At 40.6% G+C, this 14,976-nt stretch overlaps 1 protein-coding gene across 1 annotated transcript in view; it reads left to right on the forward strand.

The window, feature by feature from the left end:
• MCTP1 (multiple C2 and transmembrane domain containing 1) overlaps positions 1–14,976 on the forward strand; it is a 166,562-nt gene that overhangs the window by 8,824 nt on the left and 142,762 nt on the right. The window contains 1 exon segment of the mRNA XM_070743023.1: positions 13,832–13,943. Coding sequence (XP_070599124.1) covers positions 13,832–13,943 — 112 coding nt within the window.

Genomic DNA, 14,976 nt, shown 5'->3' on the forward strand with positions numbered 1-14,976 from the left:
ACTGTATGATTGGCTTTCTTTTTCTGTATCAGTTTTAATCAGCACAAACAATAAGACAAATCTATGAAACAAACTTGAACATAACAGTTTTTACAGTCTATTTTCAGGGTTTCTTTTCAATTTGCTATAAACTCTTGCATGCAAAATGTTAGTTATAAATAGATTTACAGACACTAATTGCAGTACAGATGTGGGCTATTCATTTGATATAAGCAGATAGACCTGGAACTGAATACTGCAGCTAAGGTAATTGAACTTGGTATTCTGCACATAACCAATATACAAGAAGGCACTTATTTTCTTTCTGGAATATATTCATTTTAGATAGGTTGATTAGCAATGAATAGAAAGGACGTATTTTTGAGAAAGAAAACACTGAGGGATAGAGCACTGCGTATATTGTTGCTCTCCTGTTCTGTAGCATAGAATTTTATTCTTAGTGTACACACATTTTGACAGAGTCAGTTTGCCTGTTTATTCTCTATTTAGGTAGTTGTAAATTTATAATTGGTTTTCATTATGATTATGAACTTGAGATGGGAAACAAAATCCAGTAAAAGCAATAAAATTGTGTAAAATTTCAACACAAAATTTTGTTCCATCAAAATTTCCATGACATTGTCTACCTACCATTTTTTTGTCATAAATACAGGCAACATAACAACTGGGAATTTGGGCCACAAAGTTACTGTGTTTGTTTGTTTGTTTGTTTGTTTGTTCGTTCATTCATTTGACTTCTATACCGCCCAATCCCGAAGGACTCAGGGTGTGTTACTTGAAACTTTACAGAAAGAAATCAAATTTTAATAAATTGGCACAAATTGGTGATGATCTCTTATGCCAGCTATTGTGCTGCTAACTTTCCATTTTTCTTCTTGCAGGATCCTGCTTTCTTCGATTTCTTTCTTTCGAATCTATATACAGTGGTACCTCTACTTACGAACTTAATTCATTCTGTGACCAGGCTCTTAAGTAGAAAAGTTTGTAAGAAGGAGCAATTTTTCCCATAGGAATCAGTGTAAAAGCAAATAATGTGTGCAATTGGGGAAACCACAGGGAGGGTGGAAGCCCTGTTTCCTCCCAGGAGATTCCTAGAGAGGCCCCATGGAGGCTTCTCCCCACCTTTTCTGGCCCTGTTTCCTCCCAGAAGATTTCTAGAGAGGCCCCACAGTGGCTTTTCCCCACCTTTTCCAGCCTTGTTTCCTCCTAGGAGATTCCTAGAGAGGCCCCATGGAGGCTTCTCCCTGCCTTTTCCAGTTACAGTTTCAGAGGCTCGGCTTTGTAAGTAAAAAATGGTTCTTGAGAAGAGGCAAAAAATTCTTGAACACCCAGTTCTTATATAGAAAAGTTCATAAGTAGAGGCATTCTTAAGTAGAGGTACCACTGTATATTTAATTCCGTGAATGTTTCACCATGTGATTTTGTTTCACCAAATCACCATGCGACTGAGTTGGCAGCACGACTAAACATTTGACTGCATGAACCAGCCTGCAGCAGCCATCAACTAACCAAATACTGATGCTGACAGATCTGTTCAACTTTTGTGACAGAAATATTCATGGAATATATACGTTCTGAAGGAAGAAATCTGAGAAAGCAGGATGCTGCAGGAAGGAAGATGGAAAGTAGCCAAAATATAGATAACTAGCTATGCTTGATCACTGATGCACATCATAATAAATCCAACATCAGCAAATATAATCTTTTAATTATAAATCATACCAGATGCTTTTTCTACCAAACTGAGTAAGTTCAAGAGGGTGTTTTTAGTGCAAAATGCTATACATGAGCCAAGAACTTAAGCTTTAAATTGCAGCCTGTCAGACAGAAGATGAAAAAAAATTGAAAAATCTGTTCAGCAGCATCTGGCTAGACTGTTATCCTAATTACACTGCTGTTAGAAGTCAGCATGAAAAAAATCATTGATGATTATGGGCCATCGAGTCATTGTTAACTCCTAGCAGCCACATAGATTTTCTCCATGCCCATCTATTTCTAAACTGGAACAATCAACTTTTCCAAATCTGCACTCATTGCTGCTATAACTGAATTTATCACCTTATTGCTGGTGTTTCTTTCTTTCTACCTTTCCCATCTAATCCTTTGCATAATGTATTCCAGTAGGATAATTGAAGCTGTTCATTTGTGCTCCAAGTGAGAACTCTGGATTGATTTGTTCCATGTATTTTTTTTTACTGTTCATTGCATTCTTAAGAGTCTTCTACAACATCAAGGTTCAAAAAATGTCAACAGGTTTTCTATATTGCGTCTTCCAAATCCAACTTTTACTTCCATAGAGTGTCACAGGGAATACTATGGCTTGCAGGACTCTGATCTTTTAAGTATATAGACACTATTGGAAAAATTTCCATCTGGGTTCAGTTCTAAGTGGGGAGAAAGATACTACAAACATGGTGGCTGATTGGAAAGATGGTTTTTAATGGTTGGCAGGATCACATGGTTTTAGTTCCTGGGCAAAAAAGCACATAGTTGAGAAGGAGGGGGAAAGAGATTTATACCCTCTGTTTGGCTTTCAATTTGAGCTTGTATTATGATTGGTTCTCAGAATCCAATGGGGCTGTGCAGGGGTGACTTTGTAGGTTATAGTCCCAAGCTTGGTTGAATCTTGCTGGATGATGCAATCTTCCCAGGTGCCATATAGTGAATTCTGTTGCTAGATGGGTAGAGGGCTAATCCTACCTTTATTGGATCAGATGAGGGTGTTTATGAATATACCTAGCTATCTCTTTACCTCTTAAGTGCTGACATCTGCTGTGGGCTATTGAGGAGGGTAGGAGCTATTAAGAGTGAGTCTGCTTCCTGCCTAAATAAATACATGTTTCTCCAGGGAATTTCTCACCCAGGGAAATATAATCTGCCATTTTAATATTCCATAGAATGTTTCATTCTTCTATGAGAGGGGGTGGTGCTAACTTCCTACAACACATAGCAGTTAAATCAGTCAAGGAACTAAAAGATCACAGCATAGTTACTCATAACTATGAGTCCTTGCAAAGGGGCGGAATATAAATCCAATTAATAAAATAAATAAAAATAAATAAAGTTCACAGTTTTACTGTACAGTGATCCCTCGATTAGCACGGTCTCGATTAGTGCGAAACGCTGCAACGCGGTTTTTCAAAAAATATTAATTAAAAAATACTCCACGGTTTTTTTGCTATACCACGGTTTTTCCCACCCGATGACATCATACGTCATCACCAAGAGTCACTTCTCTGTCTCTTTCTCTTTCTTTCCTGTCACTATGCTTCAATCATTTTCTCATTTCTCTTTTTTCTCCCCTTTTTTCTATCATTTCTCTCTCTCTTTCTTCCTCTCCCACACTCTCTTCCTCCCTTCTCTCTCCCCCCCTCCACTTGCCCACGAGAAGAAAAAAAGCAACCTCTGCCGGGCAGCTCCCCTTGTGCCCCCGCTTTGTGCCTGCCTCTTTTGGGGATTTCTTTTTCTTTTCTTTTTTGCGCTGGCAGCGGGAGCTGTTGGGGAGGGCTCTGCCGGGAAGGCCTCTCAGCTGCAGAGCCGAATGGGGGCGGAGGCAACAGCGGAGCCCGGCGCTGGGGCCATGCGAGGCTGTTCATCCAGGGGGGCGTGGACTGGCAAGTCGCCCTCCTTTCTCTCTCTTTCTCAAGATCGCTTGCCGCTTGCCGCTTGCCTATTGCAGCGAAGGAGGCGAAGCAAGGCTCCAAGCTGCAAAGCGGCAAGCGGCAAGCGATCTTGGAGTTTCCCCTTTGCCTGGGCGGCAGGAAGACCAAGGGAAGGTTCCTTCAGCCGCCCAACACCTGATCCGCTCCGCAGCGCGGCGGCAGCGAGGAGCCGAAGATGGGGTTTCCCCTTTGCCTTTACCCCATCTTCGGCTCCTCGCTGCTTCCGCGCTGCGGAGCAGATCAGCTGTTGGGCGGCTGAAGGAAACTTCCCTTGGTCTTCCCCGCCGCCCACACGCAAACTCCACCATCTGCGCATGTGCGGCCATGAAAAAAATGGCGCACATGCGCAGATGGTGGTTTTTACTTCTGCATCCAGTATAACGCGGAAATCGGTTAGCGTGGGAGGTCTTGGAACGTAACCCCCGCGCTAACCGAGAGATCACTGTATATATGTTAACACTCAGGATGCAAAGAGGAGCTTCAATTTTACTGTATATGAGAAAATAGTATTAAATGAAGTCTGATGGAATGAATTCCATGTTAGGGCTACAGCAATTGAAAGAAGCAACAGAAATCCTTTTATGCGGTTCTTAGAATCATAGAATCATAGTGTTGGAAGTGACCTCCAGGGTCATTGGGTCCAACCCCCTGCTCAATGCAGGATTCACTAAACTATCCCAGAAAGATGACTGTCCAGTCTCTGTTTGAAGACCTCCAGTAAAGGCGAGCTCACCACCTCCTGTAGAAAACTGTTCCACTGGTTTATCACCCTTACCGTTAGAAAGTTTTTTCTGATATCTAATCTAAATCTACTCCCTTCAGTTTCATTCCATTGTTTCTAGTCTTTCCATGTGCTAATGAGAACAATGCTGATCACTCTGCTCTGTGACAGCCCTCATTCAGATTGTAGACAGCTGTCAAGTCTCCTCTCAGTCTTGTCCTTTGCAAACTAAACATCCCTAGATCCTTTAACCGTTCCTCATAGTACATGGTTTCCAGACCACTCACTATACTTGTAACTCTCCTTTGAACTTGCTCTATTTCTTGCTTTCATTTAATTCAAACTCCTATGTGTATATTGCCTTTGTTGCTTAAATTATTCACTTCTCGTTTTTTATATTTATTTATTTATTTATTTATTTTGTCCAATACAAAGGGAGGAAAGGATATATGAATGGAAGAAAAGATATATAAAATATAGGAGAGACAATTGGACAGGGGACGGAAGGCACACTAGTGCATTTATGCTCGCCCCTTACTGACCTTTAAGGAACCTGGTGAGGTCAACTGTGGATAGTCTAAGGGAAAAATGTTGGGGGTTGGGGGTTGACACCATGGAGTCCGGTAATGAGTTCCACGCTTCGACAACTCGATTGCTAAAGTCATATTTTTACAGTCAAGTTTGGAAAAGTTGATATTAAGTTTGAACCTGTTGTGTGCTCTTATGTTATTGCGGTTGAAGCTGAAGTAATCGTTGGCAGGATGTTGCAGCATATGATCTTGTGGGCAATACTTAGATCATGTTTAAGGCGTCGTAGTTCTAGGCTTTCTAGACCCAGGATTGTAAGTCTAGTTTCGTAGGGTATTCTGTTTCGAGTGGTGGAGTGAAGGGCTCTTCTGGTGAAGTATCGTTGGACATTTTCGAGGGTGTTGATGTCTGAAATGCAGTGTGGGTTCCAGACAGATGAGCTGTATTCGAGGATGAGTCTGGCGAAATTATCAACTTCATTCAACATCAGCCACAAACTGGTGAGTCAGTTTGGTCTAGTGGTTATGGCAACCAGATAAGAAAGCAAGAGACTGAGTCCTGACTTAGCCATGAAATCTAGTTGGGAAACTTTGGGCCAGTTATTCTCTTAGCCCAACTCCCCACAAGGATGATTTTGGGGGGAAAATAGGAAGAGGAAGGTGTATCGGATATCTTCTGGTGCCTTGAGTTATTTGTAAAAACAAAAAAGATGGGTAGTTAACTAACTAACCAACTGAATTAGTCATCTTCTTGACCTTCCTTTTAACCTCCCCCTGCATACATACTTTCATAAATACAATGATTTATGAAATTTTCATTCATTCACGCCATTTGCCCAAACCTCCTTGATGTATTTCTTTCATGTTCACTTAGTTCACATTCATTCATGTACTATTCATTCCCTATCATATATGTACACAATTTCTAGAATAGAATAGAATTCTTTAATGACCAAGTGTTTTTGGACACACAAGGAAATTGTCTTTGGTGCATATGATGTCAGTGTACATAAAAGAAAATATATATTTGTCATGAATCATGAGGTACAACACTTAATGATTGTCATAGTGGTCAAATAAGCAATCAGGAAACAATATTAATAAAAATCTTAAGTATACAAGTTACAGTCATACAGTCATAAGTGCGAGGAGATGGGTGATAGGAATGATGAGAAAAATTAGTAGTAATAGTAGTGCACACTTAGTAAATAGTTTGACAGTGTTGAGGGAATTATTTGTTTAGCAGAGTGATGGCATTTGGGGAAAAAAGTGTTCTTGTGTCTAGTTGTCTTGGTGTGCAGTGCTCTATAGCAATGTTTTGAGGGTAGGAGTTGAAACAGTTTATGTCCAGGATGTGAGGGGTCAGTAAATATTTTCACAGCTCTCTTTTTGACTTGTGCAGTATTCAGGTCCTCAGTGGAAGACAGGTTGACAGTACAGTAATTGTTTTTTCTGCAGTTCTGATTATCCTCTGAAGTCTGGGTCGGTCTTGTTGGGTTACAGTACCAAACCAGACAGTTATAGAGGTGCAAATGACAGATTCAATTATTCCTATGTAGAACTGTATCAGCAGCTCCTTGGGCAGTTTGAGCTTCCTGACTTGGCCCAGAAAGAACATTCTTCATTGTGCTTTTTTGATGACAATTTTGATGTTAATAACAACAATAGCAATAACAACAACAATAATAATAAAATGGCTGTTAAGTTTAAGTTTAATCAGTTTAAGTTTAATCAGATTTGTATGCCGCCCCTCTCCGCAGACTCGGGGCGGCTCACAGCAACAGCAATACAAGACAAATCCAATATTAAATTAATTTTAAGAACACCACAAGTTAAAAACCAATCATACACACTAGCATACCATACACAAATTTTATAAGCCTAGGGGGAAGGAACATGTCAATTCCCCCATGCCTGACGACAGAGGTGGGTTTTAAGGAGCTTACGAAAGGCTAGGAGGGTGGGGGCAACTCTGATATCTGGGGGGAGTTGATTCCAAAGGGTCGGGGCCGCCACAGAGAAGGCTCTTCCCCTGGGTCCCGCCAAACGACATTGTTTAGTTGACGGGACCCGGAGAAGGCCAACTCTGTGGGACCTAACTGGTCGCTGGGATTCGTGCGGCAGAAATACATGCTATTTCTAAAATAATGATAAAATATAACTTTCCTTTACATTAAATATTAAGGGCATTCGGGGAGCTTAGTGTTAATTTTGGTTCATTTGGAATTTACTGAATATAAGAAACACATTCATTAAGTCATATACTTTATAGATGTTCAGATGCCCAGAAACCAATTTGCATTCATATCTTTGTGCATGGAAACATCTTTATTTTATTAAAGGGTTGAGAAACAAAGGGAAACAATTTGTACAAAAAGTTTGTACATTTGGCTCCCACAAAGAAAAGTCTGAGAACGTTTCTGAAATAAGATAAAACAGGACTATCGCTGTAGACAGAGAATGCTAATTATACAAAAGATAAAATACAAAACTAGTGGCCGGGTACAAACAGCCAGTTTGGCTAAAGTGCTGATCTAGAATTCTGTGTCTCTTCTTAGGTGGTTGAGCCAGGTGGGTGACCTTCGGCCAGTCACCCACACTCAGTTTTCAGAAGAAGGAATGGCAAACCATTTCCAAACTTTTTCCAAGGAAACTTCAGGGATATGTTCACCAGGTACTCTTTGGGAGTGATCACTGAGTCAAGGCACAAAAATAAAAAAGAAATGAAAAGAGAAAAGGGAAAGAAGGGAAGGAAGGAAGGAAGAAAATATTTAAAATATTTGTATCATGTTTAATGAACCATTTAGGTGGAACCATTGTAGCAGTGGATAACACTATTTTACAGTACACATAATTAAACACTAGAATTTACTTCCATAATATGTGGTGTTGGTCGGCTTCAGAAAAGCATTGCACAATTCAAGAAAATCATGGAATCTGGGATCTTTGAAAGATATAGTTCAATGGTTCTGAAATCTTGTCTGCCAGTTCCTTCAGAACTTTGGGGTGTAGTCCATCTGGTGATATGAAGGTAGTTTTAAATTTTAAAGCTTTAATTGTTTGTTTTTTAGCTTGCCTCCCGTATTCCTCTCTTGGATCTTTATTTCTGTCTGCTTCTACATCTTGGCTATTCATTTTAAACATTTCTCCCTTCTCTGTCTTTCTCCGTTATCTAGTTTCCAAAGTAATGACTCTTACCCAGTAGTGAAATGTACTTACCTTCCCTACTAATTCAGAAGCTCACACTTTGTGTGCCATAATCGCATGCGCTTTTCACCCTCTGCATATGTGAGAAAGCACTGCACATGTGCAGAGGGTTAAAAATAAGAAAATGGTGATGTCTGGGTCAGTGGGCGGAGTCTCGTGTTGTCCCGCCACTACCAATATGCCTGAACAGGGCCGAACTGGTAATATTTGATCACTGCTGTTACTGCTACCTCTATCCTCTCTCTCTCTCTCTCCTAAGAATCTCCCTGATTCTCTGGTTCCTTTTAAAATTTCCTTAGAATACCTTATGTCATCAGTCCTTATTATTTTTGTTGTTATCTCCTTATCATCTTTTTTCATTTGTTTTGTCTGTTCCACTTTTTCATCTACTCTTTCAATTAGTTCCTCTGCTTCCTGGACACTCCTCTTGCTCACTCATTGTCCTTTGTGTTATATTTCCCAGCATTCCATCCATGCTCTCTATTCAGTTTATTATTTCCTTGTCAGTGTCTCCCTTGTACTTTGGATTACTGATGCCAGCTCTTCCCAAGTTCTTCTCCTTTCTTCTTGATGAAACATCTCATCTCTATCTCAATCTCTCCTGTGGCCTCACAGGGAGCCCTGCATTAGCTTCTCTTCCTCTACAAGGGGGCTTTGGCTCCTTTCAGAGCCCACAAATGAAAAGCCAGCAGAGGAACAGAGAGCTCCGTTCTCTGTGACTGGTAACACTGTGAAGCTCTACCCCTATCCAAACTCGATTTCTTTGAGGGCTGCATCAGAGTTGTGTGTGGCCTCAAGGGGCCAGAGTGGCTATAGCCAGTTCAATATCACTCGTGTCAGAAGTGTCTGTAGTGGCTTGAACTCCCAAGCTCCGTTTTCGACTGTGACAGCCTCCTGCAACTCTCCAGCAGTGAAAACAGAGCTAGGAGGTCTGCCTGTGGCCCTCATGAGCTCCATTTTCGTCTGCAACAGCCTCCTGCAACCCTCTGCCAGTGAAAACGGCACTCCGGAGGGCTCTGGATGGATCTCCTGAGCTCCATTTTTGCTGGCACAGGCACCGCAGGTCAGTCCTTTGCTGTTTCCAGGGCAGCCATGCTGACCAGATTTAATTACCCCATGAGCTGAATCTGATCACCGGTCCTTGAGTTTGACACCCAAAATCAATAAGAGTTGTATGCCATAATTCCAGAGTACAAAATTTATTACATTGCATGAGCTTTCATGAATTATAGATCATGTTATTGAGATCAAGGTGTAAAAAATATGTGGATGCAGGTTACATGTCAGATAGACTGCAAGTGGCTCATCAATTAACATTTATAATGTGTTAAAACTCATGGCATTCTTTAAGACCTTCTGAGATAGCCCAAAATCTTTTGAATGTATGTGATATCTGTATAACCCTTAGTGGAACTGTCCCCAGAAGAAGAAGAATTGCAACATCATAGCCTCAATTTTCATCCTCAAAAGGAATGTAATCTGTGATCTATGGCAGGGGCTCCAAACTTTGCAAATTTAAGACTTTGGACTTCAACTCCCAGAATTCCCCAGGTAGACATGCTGGCTGGAGAATGAATTCTGGGAGCTGAAGTCTACAAGCCTTAAAGCAAGGGTGTCAAACCCATGTCACGGTGGCATTACATGACATATTGGGACTTTCTCCCCCTTCGCTAAAATGGGTGTGGGTGTGGCCTGCACATGACACATTCGGCCCACAGGTCAGGAAATTTGACCTCAAATTTGGAGACCCCTGAGCTATAGCACTGAAGATAGCTGAGAGATCAAGTAGCACCAGGAGGCAATTGAATTACTGAAGCCTTGAAAGAACATCAATAGTTGAAAATCCTCTACTAACTCCTTATGATTCTCAGGTAAATTGTTCTCTCAATGGTGATGATAGTTTACATAAAGGAGAACCTGCTGAACAAAAAGTCATTGTAGAGGAAACAATTACCTGTGCTGAAAAGTCAAGCTGTTGCCATAAGAATTCCTTTGACAATACTTTGGCCTTCAGTCAAATCTGGGGAATCCATGGTCTTTAGAGGCTGGAGGATGCCAATGCACTTTGGCCCTCAGTCAAATCTTTTAGTGTCCTCTCATGGACAAATATATTTATTTAAACATTATTTAGATACAAAACTGATTTTCATGACAGGAAAGGAGACAAGTTAAATAGTAACTCAGAAATAGTAAAAGACATACGCATAGGGAAAAACTGTGAAGTGTAATCAGTACTGGTTGTTCCCATTACTGATGCTAGAATTTTGCCCTTTACTCTTAGCTTTTGCTAATCCCATTTTGTTGCAGCTGCTGAAGTTTGATGTTTGTACTCTGCTAAGTAAGTCATCCTATATTAGTTGTAATAATTCAATTATACTTTTGATGACATCCATTTCTCTGACAACAGTAAGTGAATTCTTAAAAAGTACCAATTATAATGTTAAGGTAGTCAGAAAGGCGAATATGAGGGGTGATAAAAAGAGATAGTACTGTATTTTATGAAATTGTGGCAATATTTTTGTTAGCTTTTGTCAAGTCATGTATGTTATTATTGAGAATGTAAGAACACTGAATGAAATGCATGGGTAGTATCTTTTCTTAACAATCCCATCTTATTTCCTAAATTGACTTTATTTTCATTCTTTCAATCAAAATGTTGGTTTATTTTTGCAAATATTAATTGAATAGATTTCAGTGATTTCGAGATTATAATTGGTTGCTTTTTAGACTTTGTGATCTAGGGCTGAAGGAAATTAATGATATCATAAGCATCAGCCAATCCTTTAGAGCAACATATTTTAATTGCACATTTCTGTCTATGTTGTGCCAAAGCTCTTTCACTTTGCTTAGGAGAAGGAAAATAAATGTTATTCTAGATATTTGGATAATTGAAATAATTCTGTAATGAGTTTGTGCTAATGTTTCATAGTGCTCCAAAGATTCCAATTATTTTCATTTACCTTGTGATAATTACATTTGTCTCCAGCTTTATTGCTGACTTTCAGTTTGTTTGGGCAAATTGATCTAAGTGTTTATGGTGATTACTGAGTTGTTTTTGGTGTAAAATGTATACTGTACTATCTTGTGAATATTTTCAAACTTTGTATATTCAGACTCTATGATAGAATAGGCAGCTAATACTGGTGGTCTATTTTTACTATAAAAACAAAATTGTCTTAAATAAAACAATCTAATGAAGCACCTGAAGACAGGACAAGAAGCAAAGGATGGAAACTAATCAAGGAGAAAACCAACCTAGCACTAAGGAGGTATTTCTTGATAGTTAGAACAATTGACCAGTGGAATGACTTGCCTCCAGAAGTTGTGGGTGCTCTAATACTGGAGGTGTTTAAAAAGATATTGGGCAGCCACTTATCTGAAATGGTATAGGATTTCGTGCTAGAGCAGGGGTTGGACTAGACCTCCAAGGTTCCTTCCAACTCTGTTATTCTGTTAAATTGATCTCACAAGTAATGTTCCCTCTAATTTTTTTGGGGGGTGGGCGGAAAAGTATAGTGTCTGAGCGCCAGTCCCCCTGGGACTGGGTGGCATAGAAGAATAAATAAATAAATAAACAAACAAACAAACAAATAAATAAATAAGAAAAAAATCCCTTCTTTTTTATTAAAAGAAATTAATAATAAAACAAAACCAAAATATATTACTATTAAAACTGAAACAACCAGCAAAACCAAAAACATAACTATTAATAAAAACAAATGAGGGCTGGGGTTTTTTTTCTCTGTCATTATTTAAGTGCTTTTAACCATATGCTTTAAATCAAGAGTCACTTCTCTCTCTGTTTCTCTCTCTTTCCTGTCATTCTCTGCCTCAATTCTCTCTCTCTTGTTCTCTTTCTCTCTCTTGTTTTTCTCTCTCTCTCTCTTGCTTTCTCTCACTCTTTCTCTCTTGTTTTCTTTCTCTCTCCCTCTCTTGCTTTCTCTCTCATTCTTTCTCTTTTGTTCTCTCTCTCTTGCTATCTCTCTTTCCCTCTCTCTCTCTCTCTCACTTTCTCTCTATCTTGTTATGTCTGTTGCTCTCTCTCTCTTGTTCTCTCTTTCTCTCTCTTTCTTTCTTCTCTGCAGAGGCCGGCGAAGGTTTTTATTTTGAATGGCAGGAGGATGGGGAGCACGCGCGCCCGACATTCCAAATCACCTTCGCCTGCCTCCACTGTGAGAAGAACGCTCTCCCCGCCTCTCCTGTAGCCCTTCGCCAACAGCCAGGACAAAAGCGCTCTCGGTGAAGGGACTGTGAGAGGGGCGGGGCAGGCGTTCTCGAAGCGGCTAGCGGCCGGATCGGAAGGACGAGAAGCCGCAGCCACCGCTGCAGGAGGAGCCGCGCCCCAAGGTGGGAAGTGGAGGAGGAGAAAGAGGGGCGGATCAGGTGGGAGGGGCAGCAGCGAGGAGCCAGGAGCGCAAGGGGGCTGGATGGGGCAGGTGCAGCCACGGCTCCTTGCGGCCGCACACCTTAGAGGGTACATAGCTCACAAGTTGAGGTCTACCTTTAGTGTAACAGGAAAGGGATACATACAATGATGGGCTGCCAAAATTTTTACTACCACACTGTGGGCGTGGCTTATGCATTTTGTTTCAACATCTTTCAGTGCAAATTGGGTGCTCTGGGATGGAGCTCCAAATTTTGTTACCGGAACTGCATTCCTGACCGTTCCCGAAGGAGCCCATCACTGGATACATACCTTGTTAGGTATTAGATCCTGAAAGATGTTATATCAGTAGTGAAGGAACCTTTTTTGGTTCGTGTGCCAATAGGGTGTGCACATACTAGTGTGCACACACATGCCTGTACCAATGCCCTCTTCCCACACATGCACACAACCCCTGTCCTGCCCCCCACACATGAAGACAACACCCCCCACTGCCCCCACACATGCACAGATGCCTCACTGAAGCCTGGGGATGGTGAAAAATGGGCCAATGGATAAACCGGAAGTCCATTTTTCTGAACTTCCATTTTGCCCACTAGGCTGTTTTTCATAGTCTGGAGGCTTCAGAAAAGCCTCTTGAAGTCTCCGGAGGGCAAAAACAGCCGTTCCCAAGGTCGAAAATCAGCTGGCCAGTGTGCGCATGTGTGCTGCAGCTGACATAGAGCATTGCCTTGCATGCTCTCCAATATGGCTCTGTGTGCCATCTGTGGCACATGTGCTATAGGGTCACCATCATGGAGTTATATCATGGTCTGTGAAGTGACTATTGATTTTCTTATTTAAAAATCTAAAGATTTTGTTTCTCAGTTAATGGAATGAAGGTTAGGTTTTTCTCTAATTTAAAATTGTGTGTGTCCTCTTTTTTTGCCTAGCATATTAATTTAACACAATTATTTAAACTGCTCATTACTGTTAAATACATTACTATATTGAGGATGTTCAAAATAAAAATCTTAACATAATAGGATGCTGATATTCACAATAATACTCCTCCCTCCCAAAAAAACCCAACACCTAACTCCAATGGTAGTTGTGTAGGACATGAAGAAATATCCAAATCCCAATAGGCAGGAATTGTATTTAACCAACTGCTGAAAATTCTTAATATTTGTGAACAGGAAGAGAATTGTGAAAATCTGTTACCGTCAATCAATGATGCTATTATCTTGATGTCCTAGTTATGAGAATAAGGAAGTCTAGCTTCCAATAAGGTAATTGAGAAGATACTAAAACTGTTGTAAGAATATCTTATTTTCTTTATGCTTTTTAGAGATTTGGTCTTGGGACAAGTAATGTAGAATTACCACCCGCTGAACCAGGAATGTACCAGTTGGATATTACATTAAGACGAGGTACTAATTTAGCAGCTCGTGATCGAAGAGGTAAGAATATGCTTACAAATTGTTTTAATATACTGTAGCTAGCTTCCTAAAGACTGAGATAGTCTGATAAATAGTAATACCGCTATTATATTATTTTATATATTTTGTAATGATAACTTTCCCCTTAACATGAGGATTTTGTTCATTTTAAATTATTGTTTAGCAACTTATAAAATACAGTGATACCTTGTTTTACGAACTTAATTGGTTCTGTGAGGAGGTTCGTAAGGTGAAAAGTTCGTAAGATGAAATAATGTTTCCCATAGGAATCAATGGAAACAGATTAATACGTACAAGCCCAAAATTTATCCCTTTTTCAAGTCAAAGCACTCGTTTTTGCATTGGTGGGATTCCCCTGAAGCTCCCCTCCATGGGAAACCCCATTTCCAGACTTCCGCGATTTTGCGATGCTGTAGGGAAATCCCAGGAGGGGAATCCCAGGATCGCAAAAACGGGTGCTCTGCTGGCAACAAGTCCAGAGGTGGGGTTTCCCAGCGAGGGAAGCCTCAGTGAAATCGCACCATCACAAAAACATGTAAGTCCGGAGGTGGGGTTTCGAGGACTTCCGTGTTTTTGCAATGGCGATCCTGGGATTCCCCTCCTGAGATTTCCCTACAGCATCGCAAAAATGCAGACATCCGGAGGTGGGGTTTCCCATGGAGGAGAACCTCAGGGAAATCCCAGGATCGCAAAAACGGGTGCTCCGCTGGCAATGGAAGTCCAGAGATGGGGCATCCCAGCGGCGGTGGCGGGTTCGCAAGGCGAAATAAGTTCATAAGAAGAGGCAAAAAAATTCCGAACCCCGGGTTCATATCTTGAAAAGTTCGTATGACGAGGGGTTCGTATGACGAGGTACCACTGTAGATGGCTAGAGTGTATAGCAAATTTGTATCAAACATATTTCTCTAATATCTGAGTTTTCTAAATTTTATAAGGTAATTCACTTTTTCCTCAGACCTTTTTCTGGCTCCAGACCTATAAACATAAGACATAAAAGACATATTTTTAAAAACATGAGCAAAAGAATCCACAA

The sequence above is a fragment of the Erythrolamprus reginae genome, chromosome 2, assembly GCF_031021105.1.
Source record: "Erythrolamprus reginae isolate rEryReg1 chromosome 2, rEryReg1.hap1, whole genome shotgun sequence".
Lineage (NCBI taxonomy): Eukaryota > Metazoa > Chordata > Lepidosauria > Squamata > Dipsadidae > Erythrolamprus > Erythrolamprus reginae.